Source organism: Odontesthes bonariensis, chromosome 9 (genome assembly GCF_027942865.1).
Source record: "Odontesthes bonariensis isolate fOdoBon6 chromosome 9, fOdoBon6.hap1, whole genome shotgun sequence".
NCBI lineage: Eukaryota > Metazoa > Chordata > Actinopteri > Atheriniformes > Atherinopsidae > Odontesthes > Odontesthes bonariensis.
The window spans coordinates 36301836-36320747 of NC_134514.1; the positions used below are offsets into that span (position 1 = coordinate 36301836).

The 18912-nt window shown below is 40.3% G+C and overlaps 1 protein-coding gene across 4 annotated transcripts in view; it reads left to right on the forward strand.

The window, feature by feature from the left end:
- Positions 1-18912, forward strand: part of LOC142388657 (unconventional myosin-XVIIIa-like) — a 152536-nt gene that overhangs the window by 48261 nt on the left and 85363 nt on the right. For 3 of the 4 annotated variants that reach the window (XM_075474176.1, XM_075474174.1, XM_075474177.1), the window contains exons 6-15: positions 337-547; positions 2108-2250; positions 2397-2497; positions 9533-9596; positions 9709-9853; positions 12147-12179; positions 14855-15025; positions 16660-16750; positions 17672-17864; positions 18394-18480. In XM_075474176.1, the coding sequence (XP_075330291.1) occupies positions 337-547; positions 2108-2250; positions 2397-2497; positions 9533-9596; positions 9709-9853; positions 12147-12179; positions 14855-15025; positions 16660-16750; positions 17672-17864; positions 18394-18480 (1239 nt within the window). The remainder of the gene's footprint in view (positions 1-336; positions 548-2107; positions 2251-2396; positions 2498-9532; positions 9597-9708; positions 9854-12146; positions 12180-14854; positions 15026-16659; positions 16751-17671; positions 17865-18393; positions 18481-18912) is intronic. The other variant, XM_075474175.1, reaches the window with a different exon arrangement.

Consider the following 18912-nt stretch of genomic DNA (forward strand, 5'->3'; position numbering starts at 1 on the left):
TAACTGAATTAAAAAAAATAAAATTATCCATCATTGATGTGAGTATTCTTGCTCCTGACAGCGGCATTGTTTTCTTCTCCACTTTCGTGGTTGTAGAGTAGCGGTAACCTTCACGTAGCAGCGCCACCTCTGTGACGGAGAAAATTGCAACTACTGGTGCATCGACTTGCGCCATCGTATATAGCCGGCACAAAATCGTGACGTCATCAACACCGCTCGCGCTAGTAGACGTGGCAACCATGCTAGAGCCTTAAGACTTCCTTTAACGCCACTTCCTTTTGTTATTTGTCATTTCTTCCCTGCTGCATGTTTTTTTTTTTGTTTCTGCATCAACAGGTGATGCACATGTTCAAAGGCTGTCGGCGGGAGGACTCCGCTCCTCACATCTATGCTGTGGCTCAGTCGGCCTACCGCAACCTGCTCACCACCCGGCAGGATCAGTCCATTGTGCTGCTGGGCAAGTCTGGCAGCGGAAAAACCACCAACTGTCAGCACCTGGTCCAGTACCTCGTCTCCATTGCTGGGAGCACAGGCAAAATCTTTTCTGGTGAGCTTTCAAAATGAAGAAATGGGAAGACACCTGAAAACACTGAAAATGTAAACTGGATTATTAATAATTATTAAACTGGATTGAGTAATGAAATGATTCAAATAAGAGAAAACAGAAACGGAGTTAAAGATGTACTTTCAACTATTAATCAATACAATCAACTGGTAGATTACTATAAGCTTGTTAAATTTAATGAAAGAAGACATTTTAAAAGAAGAAATTTTACTGGTTTTAAGTAAAGTTAATAAGTTCATTTCAATGTTTGCTTATTCTGGAAAAGGTGTACTCCCTCTACTCTACTTGGGACCTGTACTGAGGCATGAAACTTTGCTTTCCCCTCTTAGTTTTCCATATTCATACAATTTTCTGTGTTTATACCTTAAAGTAATATTTAGTAAATGACAAAATGAGAACACAATTAAGCAAATATTCAGCCATGTGTTTTTATTGTGATTAAAGATAGCCAGTATTACGTATTAGTGGTTGGCAAAAGTAAAGAATGTAAAGCTCGACTTTTGTAGTTGGTGTGACCCTCGTGTGTAGCAGTAACTGCAAATATCAAGTGCATGTGATCAGCAGCACCTGGTTGCTACTTCCCCTCACACTTCTGATTAAAGCATAGAAAATTATAAGAGCAGCAAAGGTGTATTTAGTTTTTCACACACTGCTTCTGCAATATGGCTTCATTTTGTTTGGTAAAGAGTGAGGTTGTGTAAAATGCCATGTGATGTTGTTCATTCTGAGATTGTATATACCTGCTTTAAGACCTGGTAAGGAACAGATGAGTTTTTATTTCCTGATATGTAAAATCTTGAAAGAGAATTCAAATGAATTTTTTGGGTAATTGTAAAATAAATCAGTGTTTTACATCAGTGTGGAGGAATTGAAGCAAAATGTTTCCATACATTACAGATTAAACTCTTCACATGAACTGCTCCTTTGGGTCTATCCACAACATTTCTATTGAATAGGGTCAGGACATTGATTTGATCCTCATGTATCAATTTTTCTGAAGGCTTAAGAAATCTTCTTTGAGTCTGGATGCGCTTTCACAAATGTGTAGTTCTGATGGATCTCTGTTTTTTAAAGGAAACTGGGCATCCACTCAGACCCAATCGCATTATTAAAATCTTTTGAGACTAACTTCACCTTCCAATCAATTGTTAGTCCTCGAGATTTATGTACTTTTATTGCTCACAGATATGTAATTTTGGATAATTTTACTCTATAAGCAAAAGTCCCAGTATAATATTTATATAATTATTCTTCATGTTCATTCAGTAATATTTATATTAATATTTGTCAAGTGTAACATGCAGTGTCTGACCACTCATCACAAGCAATGTTGGAACATTATTAATTACTCATATAAAGACAAATATTAACATATATATATATATATATATATAATGGATAAGTATTTTATCAAATTCATCTGAAGTTAGAGTAGAACTTTAGATGCAAAGGAAATCATTGATAACCATTTTCCTAAACAAATCCACTGATACTTCACACAACAAACAATGAAAATCTGTATTTATCTTTCTTGTGATACAGCTGAGAAGTGGCAGGCAGTCTACACCATTTTGGAGGCTTTTGGCAACAGCTCCTCTGCTATGAACGCAAATGCCAGCCGCTTCTCTCATGTCGTGTCCCTGGACTTTGACCAGGCCGGGCAGGTGGCTTCGGCCTCCATCCAGGTAACTCACACAGCTGGCAAATCTGTACTTGTCCAGTACATTTTCTACACTTTTCACTTAAAACATAATACCGTGATATTTTAAACGAAGTAAAATGACAGCGATTGAAATGCTTTGATAAACTTATGTTGTCTCCTCCTGATTAGACGATGTTGCTTGAGAAAATGAGAGTGAGCAGACGACCTGAAGAAGAGTCCACCTTTAATGTCTTTTACTACATGATGGCTGGAGCTGACAGCAGTCAGAGGTGACTCTTCTGGTATTCTTATTTTCATAAAATGTATCTTCTCTCTCTCCCTCTCTCTATATGTGTTTTTTATATATATATATTTATTAGTGGTGGGCATAGATTAATTTTTTTTAATCTAGATTAATCTCTCTGAAATCTTGAAATTAATCTAGATTAAAATGGCTCATTCAGAATATGCATGCTACCCAAGTAATGACTAAAAATCAGTCTTTGAGATAGGGTTTCTTAATACAGGGGGTGCATTAAACCAGGGGCTCATTTCCTGTTTCCAAAACCCATCACTGATTGCTTGAGAAAGCTGTTCTACTTTGATATTTGGTGAAGAAAAAAACATGCTCAATAAAATGTACTTGTGTTAAACGGGTTATTCAGTTAAACATGGAAATTAGTACGGTAAGCCTACAAGGTTTATATCAGTAGCTTTTTGTTAATCAGTCCAAGCGCTACTTTTCCTTCTTCTACCAGTCACTAAAGGCGGTAGCATGGTTGCCGCGTCTGTCACGGCGGTGTCGCACCGTGACGTCAAAATGACGTTTCAGGCATGGCGCTTCCCTTGAAAAGACGGCGCAGCGCGGTGTTGTGCACCAGTCGATTTTTGTAACTTGGCGGCGCCGAGAACAACGAACCGGATGGACCGATGTGAGACCAGGCTCAGTCAGGAGGTGCGTTTGTACAGACAGCTGTACGAAACTGCAGTGAAACAGCACAAGGAGCACGTAAACTCCCCAAACTGGTGCACAGAGATTGGGAGAACTTTGGGGAAAGAGGGAGAGTTCTGTAAGAATGTGTGGAAGAAGCTACAGGACAGATACTTGAAGGCAAAGAATAGGGCAGAGACTCTGTTGATTTTGGGGGCTTAAGACCTTCACCTCTTTTAACTGAATTAAAAAAATAAAATGACCTGAAAACTGCAGCAGTATCATTAATTACAGTATTCTTGCTCTTGACAGCGGCATTGTTTTCTTCTCCACTTTCGTGGTTGTAGAGTAGCGGTAACCTTAACGTAGCAGCGCCACCTCTGTGACGGAGAAAATTGCAACTACTGGCGCATCGATTTGCGCCACTACATGGCGGGCACGAAATCGTGACGTCATCAACACCGCTCGCGCTAGCAGACGCGGCAACCATGCTAGAGCCTTAACCCAGCTTATTCACATGCATGGCTCCAGCAGTTTCTCCAGCTTCGCCAACTTCTCATATTCAGCACTTGTTGGGAGGGCCAGCTGCTGTTGAGATAGCGTTGTGTTCAGTGTGTCTCTGTTGCGCCTCACGCGCTTGATCATCTCGAGGGTGGAATTCCACCGGGTTGGAACATCTTGCACGAGCGGCTCCTGAACTTGCCCAAGGGAGGTTAGCTGGACTTTCAGCTCGTCTGCGTTGGCCGGACTGTGTTTGAAATGTCCCACCATTTTACGACACTTGAACTATCCCCGACCTCCATAAACTGCCTAGCACAGGCTTCTGCAAAGTGGCGTTCTTCTGTTTTCATAACGGCAGACAAAGTACATCGGCCTACACCCGAGCTAAAATATCAAGGTAAAAGTCATCACAGATTGCTTACCTATTTTGACCCAGTTCCCAACCCAACTTTGAGAATAGATTAACAGCGATATTTTTTATATCGCACGATAAGACTCTCAAATTATCGCAGCACGTTAACGCCGATAACGGCCCACCACTAATATATATATATATATATATATATATATATATATATATATATCTAGCTAAGAAAACCAACAGATTGCACTGAAAACTTTTTGTTTTTCGGTCCAATCTCCCGGCCTGAGCTTGCCTGAGGCGACTGTGGAGAGAAACGACTCCCTTTTAACAGGAAGAAACCTCTGGCAGAACCAGACTCAGGAAGGGTGGCCATCCGCCTTGACCAGCTGGGGTTTGAGAAGACAGAAAGGGGGGAGTGGGAGAGTGGAGTGGAGTGGAGTGGAGGGGGGGCGGCGGCACTGTAACACCATTCAAAGGATATCTGTTGGAACAGGGAAACACGAGTTAATGACCACAATAATATCACATATACATAAAGAGAGTAAAGTGAGGAAAGGTGTGACAGATGAGGCCCCCCAGCAGTCTAGGCCTATAGCAGCTTAACTATGGGATGTTTCAGGATTACCTGAGCCATCCCTATTCAAGGTAAACACAAGAAACTTGTGCTAACGAAAAAATAAATAATAAAATAAAGGACCAGACTCAGTGAGTAATTCCCTATACTCCCTATATAGATCTGCTCCTCACACCACAACAACCATCTTTTTACAGCCACAAGCTACCTCAGCCTCTCACCAACTGCACACCAGTCACAGCGGGGTGGGGATGCAAACCCTGGTTCGGGTAGGGTGTAATGAAAGTATAGAGGGTGCCAGAGGTGGAGGCAGAACAAGACACACTAGCAGACACACTATCAGATTCAACAGACCTAACTATAAGCTTTATAAAAAAGGAAAGTTTTAAGCCTGGTCTTAAAAGTGGAAAGGGTGTCTGCTTCCCGGACATTTACTGGCAGCTTATTCCACAATAGAGGGGCCTGATAACTGAAGGCTCTGCCTCCCATTCTACTTTTAGAAACTCTGGGAACCTCAAGTAAACCTGCTGTTTGGGAACGAAGTGCTCTGTTAGGAAAATATCTTACAATGAGATCTTTAAGATATGATGGAGCTCGGTCATTAAGAGCTTTATATGTAAGGAGAAGAATCTTAAATTCTATTCTGAATTTAACAGGGAGCCAATGAAGAGAAGCTAAAACTGGAGAAATATGATCTCTCCTGTTAGTTCTCATCAAAACTCTGGCTGCAGCATTTTGGATCAACTGAAGGCTTTTCAGAGAATATGTGGGACAGCCCAATAATAAAGAATTACAGTAGTCCAATCTTGAAGTAACAAATGCATGAATTAGTTTTTCTGCATCACTCTGAGACAAGATGTTCCTGATTTTAACAATATTACGAAGGTGAAAGAAGGCAGTCCTAGAAACCTGTTTTATATGCAAGTCAAATGATAAGTTCTGGTCAAAAATAACTCCAAGGTTCCTCACTGTAGAACTAGAAGCCAAGGAAATACCATCTAGAGTAACTATATAGCTAGACAATTTCTCCCTGAAACGCTCAGGTCCAAAGATAACGACTTCAGTTTTGTCTGAATTTAGAAGCAGACAGTTCTGAGTCATCCAGGTCTTTATGTCTTTAAGACATGCTTGTAGTCTGACCAACCTATTGGGTTCATCTGGTTTTATAGATAAGTACAGCTGAGTATCATCAGCATAGCAATGGAAATTTATGCCATGCTGTCTAATAATGTTACCTAATGGAAGCATGTATAAAGTAAAAAGAATCGGTCCAAGCACAGAACCCTGAGGAACTCCATGACTTACTCTGGTGTGTGAGGAAGATTCTTCATTTACAAGAACAAACTGAAATCTATCAGATAAATATGACTTAAACCAGCCTAATGCAGTTCCTTTAATCCCAATAACATGTTCAAGTCTGTGTAATAAGATACTGTGATCGACCGTATCAAATGCAGCACTGAGATCCAACAGGACAAGCACAGACACAAGTCCGCTATCAGAGGCTAAGAGGAGGTCATTGGTAACTTTCAGCAGTGCAGTTTCTGTGCTATGATGCACTCTGAATCCTGACTGAAACTCTTCAAACAGATTATTTCTGTGGAAATGATCACAAAGGTGAGCTGCAACTATTTTTTCAAGAACTTTAGACATAAAAGGGAGATTGGATATAGGTCTATAATGAGCCAACACTTCTGAATCAAGAGTAGGTTTTTTAAGTAAAGGTTTAATTACAGCAACCTTAAAAGTCTGAGGTACATATCCTGTCAACAAAGACAGATTGATCAAATCCAATATGGAAGTGTCAATTAATGGGAAAACCTCCTTGAACAGTCTGGTTGGGATTGGGTCTAAAACACAAGTTGATGGTTTAGAAGAGACTGTTGCTGTTGTTAGTTCAGAGAGATCAACTGGGCAGAAGCCGTCTAAATACAAATCAGGTTCTAAAGATACTTCTAAAGCTGCTGTACTTGATGATACATCACTGATAATAGTGGGAAGGACTCCATCAATCTTCTCTCTGATAGAAACAATTTTATTAATAAAGAAGCTCCTGAAATCATCACTGCTGAGAGTTAAAGGAATAACTGGCTCAACAGAGCTCGGACTCTTAGTCAGACTGGCTACAGTGCTGAAAAGAAACCTGGGATTATTCTTATTCTCTTCTATCAATGATGAATAATAAGCAGTTCTAGCTTTACAAAGGGCTTTCTTATACGTTATTAAACTATCTTTCCAGACTAATTGAGACTCTAAATTAGAGGAACGCCACTGTCTCTCCAGCTTTCTTGCAGTCTTCTTTAAAGCACGCAGCTGTGAATTATACCAAGGAGCCAACCTCTTCTGACTGATTACCTTCCTTTTCAGGGGGGCAACATTGTCCAGTGCTGTACGCATTGAAACTATAGTGCTGTCAACAAGAGAGTCAAGTGCTGCTGGAGTAAAGTTTAGGTAGTCGTCCTCTGTCATATCTGCACATGGCAGTGAAGAAAAGGATGATGGAATTAATTCTTTAAATCTGGTTACAGCATCCTCTGATAGACACCTTCTATACGTAAATTTCTTCTCAGAAACTGTATAGTCAAGGAATGTAAACTCAAAGGTTATCAGAAAATGGTCAGATAAAACAGGGTTATGAGGGAACACTGTTAACTGTTCACTCTCAATGCCATAAGTCAGAACAAGATCAAGGGTGTGATTAAGGCAGTGAGTCGGTCTGTGAACACTCTGAGAAAATCCAATAGAGTCCAATATAGAATTAAAGTTCATATTCAGGCTGTCATTTTCAACATCTACATGAATATTAAAGTCACCCACTACAATGACTTTATCTGTACTCAGCACTAACTGGGATAAAAACTCTGAGAATTCAGACAGAAACTCAGAATAAGGGCCAGGTGGACGCTACACAACAACAAACACAAGAGGTTTCTGGGATTTCCACTTTGCGTGGGAAAAACTGAGAATCAGAGATTCAAAAGAGCTCAAACTAATCTTGGGTCTGGGACTGATGAGTAACCCTGATCTGAAAATAGCTGCCACTCCTCCTCCTCTGCCTGTGGTTCGAGGAACGTGAACATTTAAACAGTCAGAGGGAGTTGCTTCATTAATGCTAACATGATCCTCCTGCTGCAGCCAGGTTTCTGTAAGACAAAATATATCAATATGATGATCACAAATCAACTCATTCACTGACAGAGACTTCGAAAGGAGAGATCTGATATTCAGCAAACCACATTTAATAGTTTGATGTTTTTGTTCAGTTAAAGTTTTTGTTTTAATAATTTCTTTTTGCACAAGAGGATTTGCTCCTTTTGTGTTAATTGATTGGGTGGGTAGCAGCAGGTGGGAAGCTGCAGAGAAGTGTGTAAGACTACAACTCTGCATCCTGCTCTGAGCCCTGGGTTGTCATGTTTTAGGGTGGCAAATAAATTCATCCATATTTCTAGAAATGAGAGCTGCTCCTTCCAAAGTGGGATGGATGCCGTCTCTCCTCATCAGACCAGGTTTTCTCCAGAAAGATTGCCAATTATCTATGTAGCCCACGTTGTTTGCTGGACACCATCTAGACAACCAGCGATTGTAGGACGACATGCGGCTAAACATGTCATCACCGGTCAGATTTGGCAGGGGTCCAGAAAAGCCGACGTGAATAACTGTTTTACTTTAATTACTATTTTTTCACTTTGAAATAGGATTCTTCATCACCCGCTCTGGCCCCTGGAATACATTAGACTGTGGTCGCTGGTCTCTGTCACGTGTCTGACTGAAAAATGAACGGCATGTTTACTGTGGTCATTACTAATGTGTTTTGTGGTTTGCAACTCAATAAGGAGTTTTAATCTCTCCACCCGGGATGTGGTTGCTGGAAGATGCGTCCCAGAGACACAGATGCTGCTGTCTCAACTGAGCCACTTTCACTTCTTTGAATCCTGGAAATTACGGAGCGGCTGTAGCTCAGAAGGAAGAGCAGTCACCCACCGATCGGAAAGTCGGTGGTTCGACTCTGGCTTCCCCCCGGGCCACATGTCGAAGCATCACGCACTTTCCTGTTTTGGTTCCTACACAGTCCTGCTTGTGTTGCATTGGTCAACATGTAATTTCATGCCTTGTTCCAAATGGATTATCTGGAGACGTAAAAGCAGTCACACTGCAGGATTATCCTAAATCACCCCCCCGTTCTATTATTACAGTGATACTCACTATTTTTTTCACAAGAGCCACATTGGCAGAGCAAAATCAAGGGAAGAGCCACTTTTATGACAACATACTAAGTCCCCTACATACTAAGTCAAATATGCATTTCTACATATAAAACATCCCACAAAGAAAGAAACAACACAGCCAATACATTTTCAATTAAGACCATATTTACTTTAATACTGGGACGAGCGGAAGCTGGCCTGCATGTAATCATAGTGAGACATTCCAGATGAGCATGGTTTTTGTGCTGGTTTTTGCCCTTTTTTTTTTTAAATTAAAAACCGATCCATGGTGCCTGCATCTCGCGCTGGCTAAAGGAGCTAGCGTGCACTGCGGTCAAGTGTGACGGTGGTTTAAGCGGGCTGCGTTGCCAGGTTTAACAGAGCCCCCCTTTAGGAAACACCATTAAGCCTTAATTAATACTTAATAAAAATACTTAATACTATAAAAACGCAAACTTAATAAAAATACTTAATACTGTGCAGTATTCGTTGTGTGTTATTTGAAAAAATTTATTGTTATTTTTACCATTTTGTTATAAGCTACTATGCGAGTGCGAGCCGCCAATTAAAGCTTGAGGAGCCGCATAATGAGTATCTCTGTATTATTACCTAAATGTTAAAGATGCTACAAATCAGCAAAGACACTGTTGATATTTACTTTTATTTGATATTACAATGTGTACAACAGCTGAAAGCAGGACTAAACTTTACTTACTCACTTGTTTTGTATGCATCTCACTTCTCTTCCAGAACAGAGCTTCACTTTAACCAGCTTGCTGAAAATAGTGCTTTTGGGATCTTTCCAAACTCAAAGGTAATCATACTGAACTTTTCAGGGTTTGTTCTGTTTTGTTCTACTAAAACCGTACTGTTGAAGTGGCTTACTGTCAGGAATCAAGTTTCCTCTGATCTGATTTGATATGAAGCCTGAAGACAAGCAGCGGGCCTCGCAGCAGTTCACCAAGCTGCAGGCTGCCATGAAGGTGCTGGGCATCTCTGGTGAAGAGCAAAAGGTCCTCTGGCTTATCCTGGGGGCCATCTATCACTTGGGGGCTGCAGGAGCCACTCAAGGTAGGAATCCAACTTGCAAATACACACACATATACATACATGCACATGTATATAAGTGAGGTGTCAGTCAAAAGCTGGCTTCATTCAGGTGGCTGTATTTTAAAATAACTGAAGGATGTTCATGTAAAACAGATTTACAAGAGAGTACATAAAAGACTGGACACCGCTTTTTCACGGCCCACTGAAGATGATGCAACTTAAATTTTTAATTTTTAATTGCTAAACGTTTGACTAATTTGGAGTATTGGGGTCCAATACGCGTGTCCACAAAGTTGAGTTGACCACTGACAATCTGTTTCAGCACTTAAAAGCTTCATTGCTTCTCAGAGGTACTCTGGTGATGTCTGCAACATCACAAATGATTTATTTTCTGCTCCTTTACTTTCCTTGTATCACGTCTGTAAGCCAAAGGAACTGAGCTCATTGAGATGTTGTAAATAGTTCCACAATAAATGCACCTCAGGCAAATCTGAGACATGCTAATGTCTAAATCCTGATTTACGGTCATCCGGGAAAGGCCCTCCGGCGCTTGCGTGCGTCGGCCAACATTCCTATCGATCCATCGAGGCGACGGAGACTCGAGGAGACCGCAAGGGTTGTGATTGGTCGGCTAACAAAATCATTTCCGGAATCACTTTTCCGGTTTAGCTCCTTCCTCTCAGAACAACAACACCGCCATTTTTTAAAGAGTTTACTGTGTGCCGGTCAACATTTGGTCAAAATGATTTGAATTTCAAAATCAACAAGCTCCAACTCCAACAACAGACTTTCTCTCTTGGTCGCCATCGTTCACTGTGAGGAGTGGAACGGAGCCGGAAGGTGAACAATCAATCAACCACTTTCACCATAGACGTCGCCAGATTGGGTCGTTTAACGTAGCGCCGCCTACTGGTCGGGAGGTGAACTGCCTTGTGTATCCGACATCCAGACGGAGAACTTCGAAATGTTTAATAGCCTCTGCGTGACCACGGAGTCGGATAGCGACGGAGAAGCATACCGAGACCTTAAGTGATGCTAAGTTCAGTTCCTGAATGTATTTGTGATTTTACAGAAACATCAATTGACCTTCTGATATTCTGTTTGTGTTGCTCAGGCAACTGTGTGCATAGGCTATGTGTTTGTATCAACACACGGCAGGCAACTGAGATCTGATCTCAAGTGGTCAATCAACACATGTGAGGAGGGATTGTAACGCTAGGTTAGGTTTAGGGATGGGAATTGATAAGATTTTTACAATTCCAATTCCATTTTCGATTCTGCTTAACGATTCAGTTCTTTATCGGTTCCCATTTGGAGAAAAAGGACAACAAACCGGTCGATTAGCATCAACTTTGTTTAGTTTAGAAGTAACACGAGTCATGACCTTACAAACTCAACACCGGTGAGGTCCACATTGGTCTATCATGGCCTGGGTAATTGAACTCTTCCCTGCTCTTGTGAAAGGAGAAGCTGGAGGTAGAGGTGAACTGGGGGTAGTACCACCAGCCTCTGGCTCTGAGCCAGTCAGGCTCTGTCTCTCATGATTTCATCTAAATGTAATGCCTGAGAAGGCATTCATTTAACCTTAATCGTTACTAACAGCAGGTTTTACAATGAGACAAATGGTGCTAACATGATAGGCAGTGTTTGTTAGTTAGTTAGTGACCTGCAGTGTTAGCCGAGGACATGCTAACGTTGCTGGGTTCAGATTCACCAACGTTAATCATTCATTCATAGTTATTGCATGTTGGTAGTATTTCCTCCCTTTGGTGAAATACTCACTTTGCAAGTTGCCTTGTTGTCGTCTTTTTTAGAGATGTGTAATCAAACTTTCGAGCGTTTGTAATGCTTGAGCGCCATGTTTACTGTTGGCTGCTGGCTGCACTGGACTCGCCACGCAACGTTGCGTGGTGACGTCAATCGCGCCCACTGGAATCGATAAGGGAATCGTTTGCAAAATTGCCAAATGATTCCAAGGAATTGAAACACTGGGAACCGGTTCTCAACAAGAACCGGTTTTCGATTCCCATCCCTAGTTAGGTTCCACGTACTTAGTGTCAAGGATGGATGTTAGCAGGTCTGATGTGAGTCTTTTTGTAGTCAAAACACAGCTCAAGAATCCTTAACTCTCCTCTGATCTAAAACGGGGTATTATGATTCCAGCATTTCAGACTTCACAGCTATCTCTTTTAATATGTCTTTGTGGGTTTCCATTGTTAGTCACTGTTAATGAATGTATCGTATCCATAAACAGTGCTATTTATAATCCCTCTCTTTGATTGCATGCTTGGATGTTGTCCTCTGTAAAATGCAGAGGGAGATGAAGATGATGTAAAAAAAATAGCAAGTTGGTGACTGTTTTTATTTCTTACCCTCTGTTGCATTTTATGTGTTGATACCTTCATCACTACTTTCATGGCTGAAGGAATGAACATTGCTTTCGCTTTTGTTAGTCTTCGTCCTCTTTATAGTCTTTCTTCTCTGTGTTTTTGTGTTTCATCCATCATGGCTCTCTCAGTTCTCATTCCCACCCTTTTGTTCTGTACAGTAATACTGATATCAAAAGTTTGCTGTCTCTTTAAACTTCTGTTTCTAATGGCTTCGCATGTCACCCCCCTCTTAGCTTCTACCTCGCTGTTCAGCATTTTAAAGCTTGTTCATTTAGTTCTCATTTTAGTCTTTTGGCTTTCCGCAGGAGAATTCATTGGTCCTCGCTTACCCAGTTTTTGCTTGGCTCAATTCAACTCAACTTTATAAAGCGCCTTTAAAAAATAAATGGAACGCAAAATGCTTTACAGAGCAAAAGCACAATTCAGACAGCCAGGGCAAAAAAGATGAGAAAAAAAATGAAGACCATTCAGGAAAGTAGTTCAAATGGAAGCTAAAAGAAAAGGTTGGAAGTATACAAAAGACAAAGAAAATAGGTATAATAAAACAAGTAGTTCACAGTCATATCAATTAATTAAGAATCGACTTTTTTTTCTTTTGAAAGAGGTCAGTTTTAAGCTTTGATTTAAAAGCCAAGAGAGTATGACTGCTCTGCACCAAAGTCGGTAGCTACTGTCGTTCCAAAGGAGTGGAGCCTGAAAGTGAGAGTGAGGGGAGCTTGGACATTAAGGGAGTTCTATGTATTGAGAAGGATTTAAAATTCTATTCAAATCTTTACAGGGATGTGAAGAGAGATGCGATCTCTTTTGGTAGGACCAGTCAGTACTCTGGCTGCGGCATTTTGGATTAACTGACCTCTTTAATGTGAAAGTTAAAAGACAAGTCCTGGTTAAAAAGAAATGACTCCCAACGTTCCTCACAGTTGAAGGTGAGGGTAAGGAAATGCTAAGAGTAACTACAGTGGTGAACAGTGTCTCTCAGTTTTTGAGAGGAAAATGATGACTTCAGAGTTCAGGAGTAGGAAATTACAGCTCATCCAGGTCTTGATGTCTGGAATGTAGGCCTGTAACTTTAGTAACTTGTTAGTTTAATTGATGTATGTCGCTGGATTTCATTAGCCTGGCAATAGAAATGTATATCATGTTTCCTGATGATATTGCCCAAAGGTAACACGTGTAGGAAGAACAGACAAAAAAAAAAAAATCATTCTTTCTTTCTTTTTATGAACAAAACAAACAAAAGGACATTGCATGGAATAAATAAATAAGTACTTAACTTTGGACAAAACTGGTAGCATGGACGAGACGACAAGGCAGGCATGAATGGCAACGAAGATCCGACAAACTGAGAGGGGAGACAGGAAATCTAAATAGGGAGTGAGAGTGATTGTAGAGTGAGTGCAGCTGAGGGAAAAAACACAGGTGAAGTGAGTGAAACTAATTAACTGGGTGCAGGGAAACTAAAACATGACTAAAAACTAAACATGGACTGAAAACAAAAACATAACCTAAAACATGAAACTAAAAATGGGGCGTGACAATTAATAAAGAACTAATCGATGTTATCTTCCTGTTTATAACACAATGGAGCACAAGGGGAAAAAAACACAAGGGAACATCGGTTAATAATTGAGTTACTTCATTTAAATGTCTCATTACTTACTACCTACTCAGTGCTACCAACCACTAGATGGCAGTGTGGCTCCACAAAAAAGTTTGCAATTTTCCTTATTACAGATTTCTTCCTTATTATTCTTTGTCTGATCTGAAAAAGAATATCAAAACACAGCTTGAGATATAAATGAGAACCATTGTAAAGATATTAAACACATTTAAGACAGTTTCAATAATCCATCTGAGAATTGTCTTGAAGAAAATAGTTCTCTCTCAGAGGTAAAGAGTTCGATACAAACCAGTCGAGAATAGAATAGAATACCTTTTATAGGGGATTAAAAGCAACTCCTCATTCAGTGCAAACATGTAGGCAAAAAAAAATATTTATATACAGTATATATCAACATCAGTAGTACAAAGATATATACCGGATGTTCGCAGAACCGATGGTGAAAAAACAAGCAAAAAAGAGTGAAAAGAAGAGCGGTGAGCCGCTGCAACCATTTTAAACATGAAGTCTTTATAGTAAGATGTTACGTCAATGGTATCAAAAGCTGCACTGACATCTAACAGGACCGGCACAGAGTCCAAATAATTATCGGAGGCCATAAAGACGCCGTTTGTAACTTTAAGGACTATGGTGCATGGCCCATTAATTGTTAATACCAGCGGACTGTCATTTCTGACCAAATTGTGCAGCACAATGACGGCAACAAAACGGAGAGCCCCCATTTTGTCACAACCTGGCTCATCAGTTCTGACAAAAAAGGGAAAGGACGCACAACTTCTCATCTCGATCCAATGAAATGTTCTGCTGGGAAACCCTGCATCCTGGGACTCACACGGATTGCACTTTCACTCACTGCTTAAACATTTCTGCAGACCGATCACCCCTCACAGCCATACAGAAAAACAGCTTAGCTAAAAAGTATGGGAAGAACCTGAGGTTCTACCGTCATTACATTTCATCTTCTGGCTCTGACTGTAATATTTAGAGTTGTAAACATATTTTTCTTTTCAGTGGGACGTAGGCAGTTTGCCCATCATGAATGGGCCCAAAAGGCAGCCTATCTGTTGGGTTGCACCCTGGAGGAGCTGTCCTCTTTGATCTTTAAGCATCAGGCCAGAGGACTACAGCACTCCACCTCATTCAGAGGAGGACCAGATGATGCTGGCCAAGGTGACATTTCAGGTAAAAGCCCAGACGGCAGCACCCCTTTGGCTCTTTGATTCCCCCTCTTCTGAGCCATACACATGGCTTTGTTACCATGTTGAAGAACCACAAAACTGAACTGAACAGCCTGAAAAATGTCTTGTGACTGTAAAGCAAAATAGCGTGGTTCAGGCTGGAAACTGTTGTGAATTGCGGTATCTCCATCTATGGCAATTTCAGGCCTGGAAATGTGCAGAAGCAAAGTCATTGTAATTCAAAATGAGTCAAACACTTCGGTTCAGAAACGTCTCGGGTGTTGGTTTAAAGTCTCCTTTGATGTTGTCTTGTTGCTAAAGTGATTTCCAATATCTGATATGATGGGTAATGTAGACTGCTTATCTACTTGTTTAAAGTCTAATCAAATGCCATTTTAGCATTATGACACAGATATAATCTTCATTTTTTAAATGATAGATCACTAGCAGGCCTTCAAAAAAACTGAAGAACCATCATTATCTGCTACATCCAGAAGAAAGGTGTGATATTCTCAGACGCTTTTGGGATTCAAATACACACGAGTCCAGTAACCACACACGTGAAATGAAAAAGGTCTTTGATTGATTTGAGTTGATGATAAGTATAAAAATAGATTTGTCAATGAGGCAAGGCAAGTTTATTTGTATAGCACAATTCAACAACAAGATGATTCAAAGTGCTTTACAGAGAAATAAAAAGCACGATTTCAATTTTAAACAAAAAAGAAAGAAAGAAAGAAGAACAATAGATAAAATCAGTAGTTAAAATGTGATTAAGTTTTGAAACTCAAGCTTCAGATTTGGAGCTTTATTCAAATGCAGCTGATAATAGGTGTGTCTTCAACCTTGACTTAAATACACTGAGTGTTTCAGCTGATCTGAGGCTTTCTGGGAGTTTGTTCCAGACATGTGGAGCACAGAAGCTGAATGCAGCTTCTCCATGTTTGGTTCTGACTCTGGGAACTGATAGAAGACCGGATCCAGATGAGCTGAGGGGTCTGGAAGGTTCATACTGGGTCAGGAGGTCACTGATGTATTCTGGTCCTGGACCATTCAGAGCTTTATAGAGCAGCATCAGAACTTTAAAGTCTATCCTCTGATGAGCACAATTTCCTTGTAATATTTTGAAAAGGTAGCTTTTAAAAAATGAGCGATTAGGCATACAGATTGTTAGGGTCACTATATTTTATAATTAATCATCAAATATGGGACGGTTTGCACTATGTGCATACATACCAAAATGTTATTCAAAGTTATTTTGTCTTTAATTTGCTTCAAAAGTCTAAAGTTAACTCAAGCGTCTTAAAGTAGACTTAGTTCCCTATGCTTTGAGAGAAAACACATCAAAAATATTTTGACTTATTGGGCATACCTGCTTCCGTGTCTGTCAGATAAATGGTTAGAATAGCCTCACACTTTAGAATCAGTTTGAAAAGTGAAATGAATGAGATAAAGACCCATGCATTGAATCCACTGCAGTTTGACATTAAAGCTTAAAGAATCTGATTTCATGTTGTCACGATGATATATTTCTAAATCAGCTGCACCAATCCTGAATGGGAATATCTTGTATGGGTGGGTGGTCGTTTGTCAGGTCTGACTCTGAACTGTAGACTCATGACCTCTTCTGTCTTTCAGGCTCAAAGTTCACAGCTCAAGAGTGTTTGGAGGCTATGGCATCTGGACTTTACTCTGAGCTTTTCACTCGTGTCATCTCCCTCATCAACAGGTAAAGCCTCAACGTGGACATTAAAAGTTTTACTGTATTTTTGTTGCAACAATGTATATTCCACATATTAAACCGATTCAGACGCAAAACTTGGTCCCCTACAGGATTAAATTCAGTTTAATGTAGCTGCAATGACTAAACCCAAAAAGGTAATTACATTTGCTGAATTTAGATAAATCATAAGTAGTTGTCAGTCATTAGCCATTATAAAAAAAAAAAAAATGATTGTGTGGAGCTTTTACTGTGAGCATACATGACCTCCGGTGGGGGGGGCAGCAGGGACTGCAGGGGTCTCACAGCTTGCAGTTAGAAGCTGTTCCTGCTCTTAATGTTCTGCAGCCTCCTGTCTGAGGGGAGGGAGGCAAACAGTGTGTGTGCGGGGTGAGTGGGGTCCTTCATGATGCAGGAGGCCCGCTTCCTGGACAGTTGTTTAATCAAGTTTTTTCAATTTGAGGCAGCTGACCAAAATAAAGCCAATTATTTCAAGGCTGCACTTTCAGACCGTAATCAATGCCTTTATCAGGTGTGGGGGAGTTATTGGGGTCTGCGTCACCCATCCCCAGATGGCTCAGAACAACATATTTACCTTAATACTGGGACGAGCAGAAGCTGGCCTGCATGTCCTAGACGGTGGTTTAAGCGGGCTGCGTTGCCAGGTTTAACAAAGTAAAAAATACTTAATGCTGTGCAGTATTTGCTGTGTGTTATTTGAAAAAAATTATTGATATTGTTACCATATTGTTATAAGCTACTATGCGAGTGCGAGCCGCCAATTAAAGCTTGAGGAGCCGCGCAATGAGTATCTCTGACATAGGCTAATAAAGTTTCTCTGAGGAAGTCAATGTAATGTGTTTGCACTTTGCAGCTCCCCAGTATCAGAGCTTCTTTACTAAACCATCCTTCTATATGTGTGTCACTCAGGGCTCTGAAATCCAGTCAGCACTCTCTGTGCTCCCTTTTGATTGTGGACACCCCCGGTTTTCAGAATCCTCGCCTGGTTCAGCAGCAACGGGGAGCCACATTCGAGGAACTCTGCCACAACTACACCCAGGAGAGGCTGCAGGCACTGTTTCATGAGCGCACCTTTTTCCAGGAGCTGGAAAGATACAAAGAGGTGCAGCTTGGCATACAGAGCATTGCACTAGACAAAGCTAACAGAATTAAATATTTACTTTACACTAGCTACATTTAAGGATATTGGAAGATATTTAACATCTTAGATTTTAGCAGTTGCTTCCAATTCAATTGGAAATTGATTGATGTTCATAAAATTACATGAAAGGGGACTATTAGTGCTATTAGAATCAGCATCAGTTGAAACTGTTCCTATCAAACTCTGAGTTTTATCCTGGAATCCACTTTGTACAACTAATAAAGCATCTTGACATGAATGTAAACATGAAACCTATTTTCTGCACATTGACGTTAAGAAATAAATGGTGCACAGTCACAGACAAAAGCAACTGTTGAACAAATAGATTACATACAGATGTACACTTAAACTATCTAATCTAGAGTCCAGTAATGGCTATTTTCTTGATAGATGTGAGTAGCCTCATATAGGATATACTGATAATCTTATCATCTACTTGTAAAAGTCCTGTAGCTTACTAACCCAAGTCTTTATCCCCTCCTGCATCTAGGAAAACATAGAAGTTGCTTTAGATGACATAGAGTCCAGTACTTCACTTTCTGTAGCAGCTATTGATCAAGCCTCAACCCAAGCTCTGGTAAGCAAACTTCCCAACTCTTTTGTGTTTTTACTGTAATGAGAATTCTTTGGATTTGATATCAGCAGATCTTTTAATTTTGTGCAGGGAAGTTTTGAGAAATTCAAGCCCAAGCAAGTCTCTGTTGGCCTAATCATTATTCAAAGATACATATGACATGGTTACATGCAAAGTTGAGTCAGACTACAGTAATAACTTGATCTGGACATTTAATTCGACCACCTTCCTTTTCCCAGTATACATGCATGGTGGGAGAATCAAGTCATTCAATTTAAATTCTGATTTATTGATAGGCAAGGCAAGGCATCTTTATTTATACAGCGCATTTCATACCACAGGCAACTCAATGTGCTTTACATAAAGACAAGGCATTAAAAGAACAGCATAAAGAAGCAATTTAAAGAGAAAAAAAATAGAATAAAAATTAAAAAC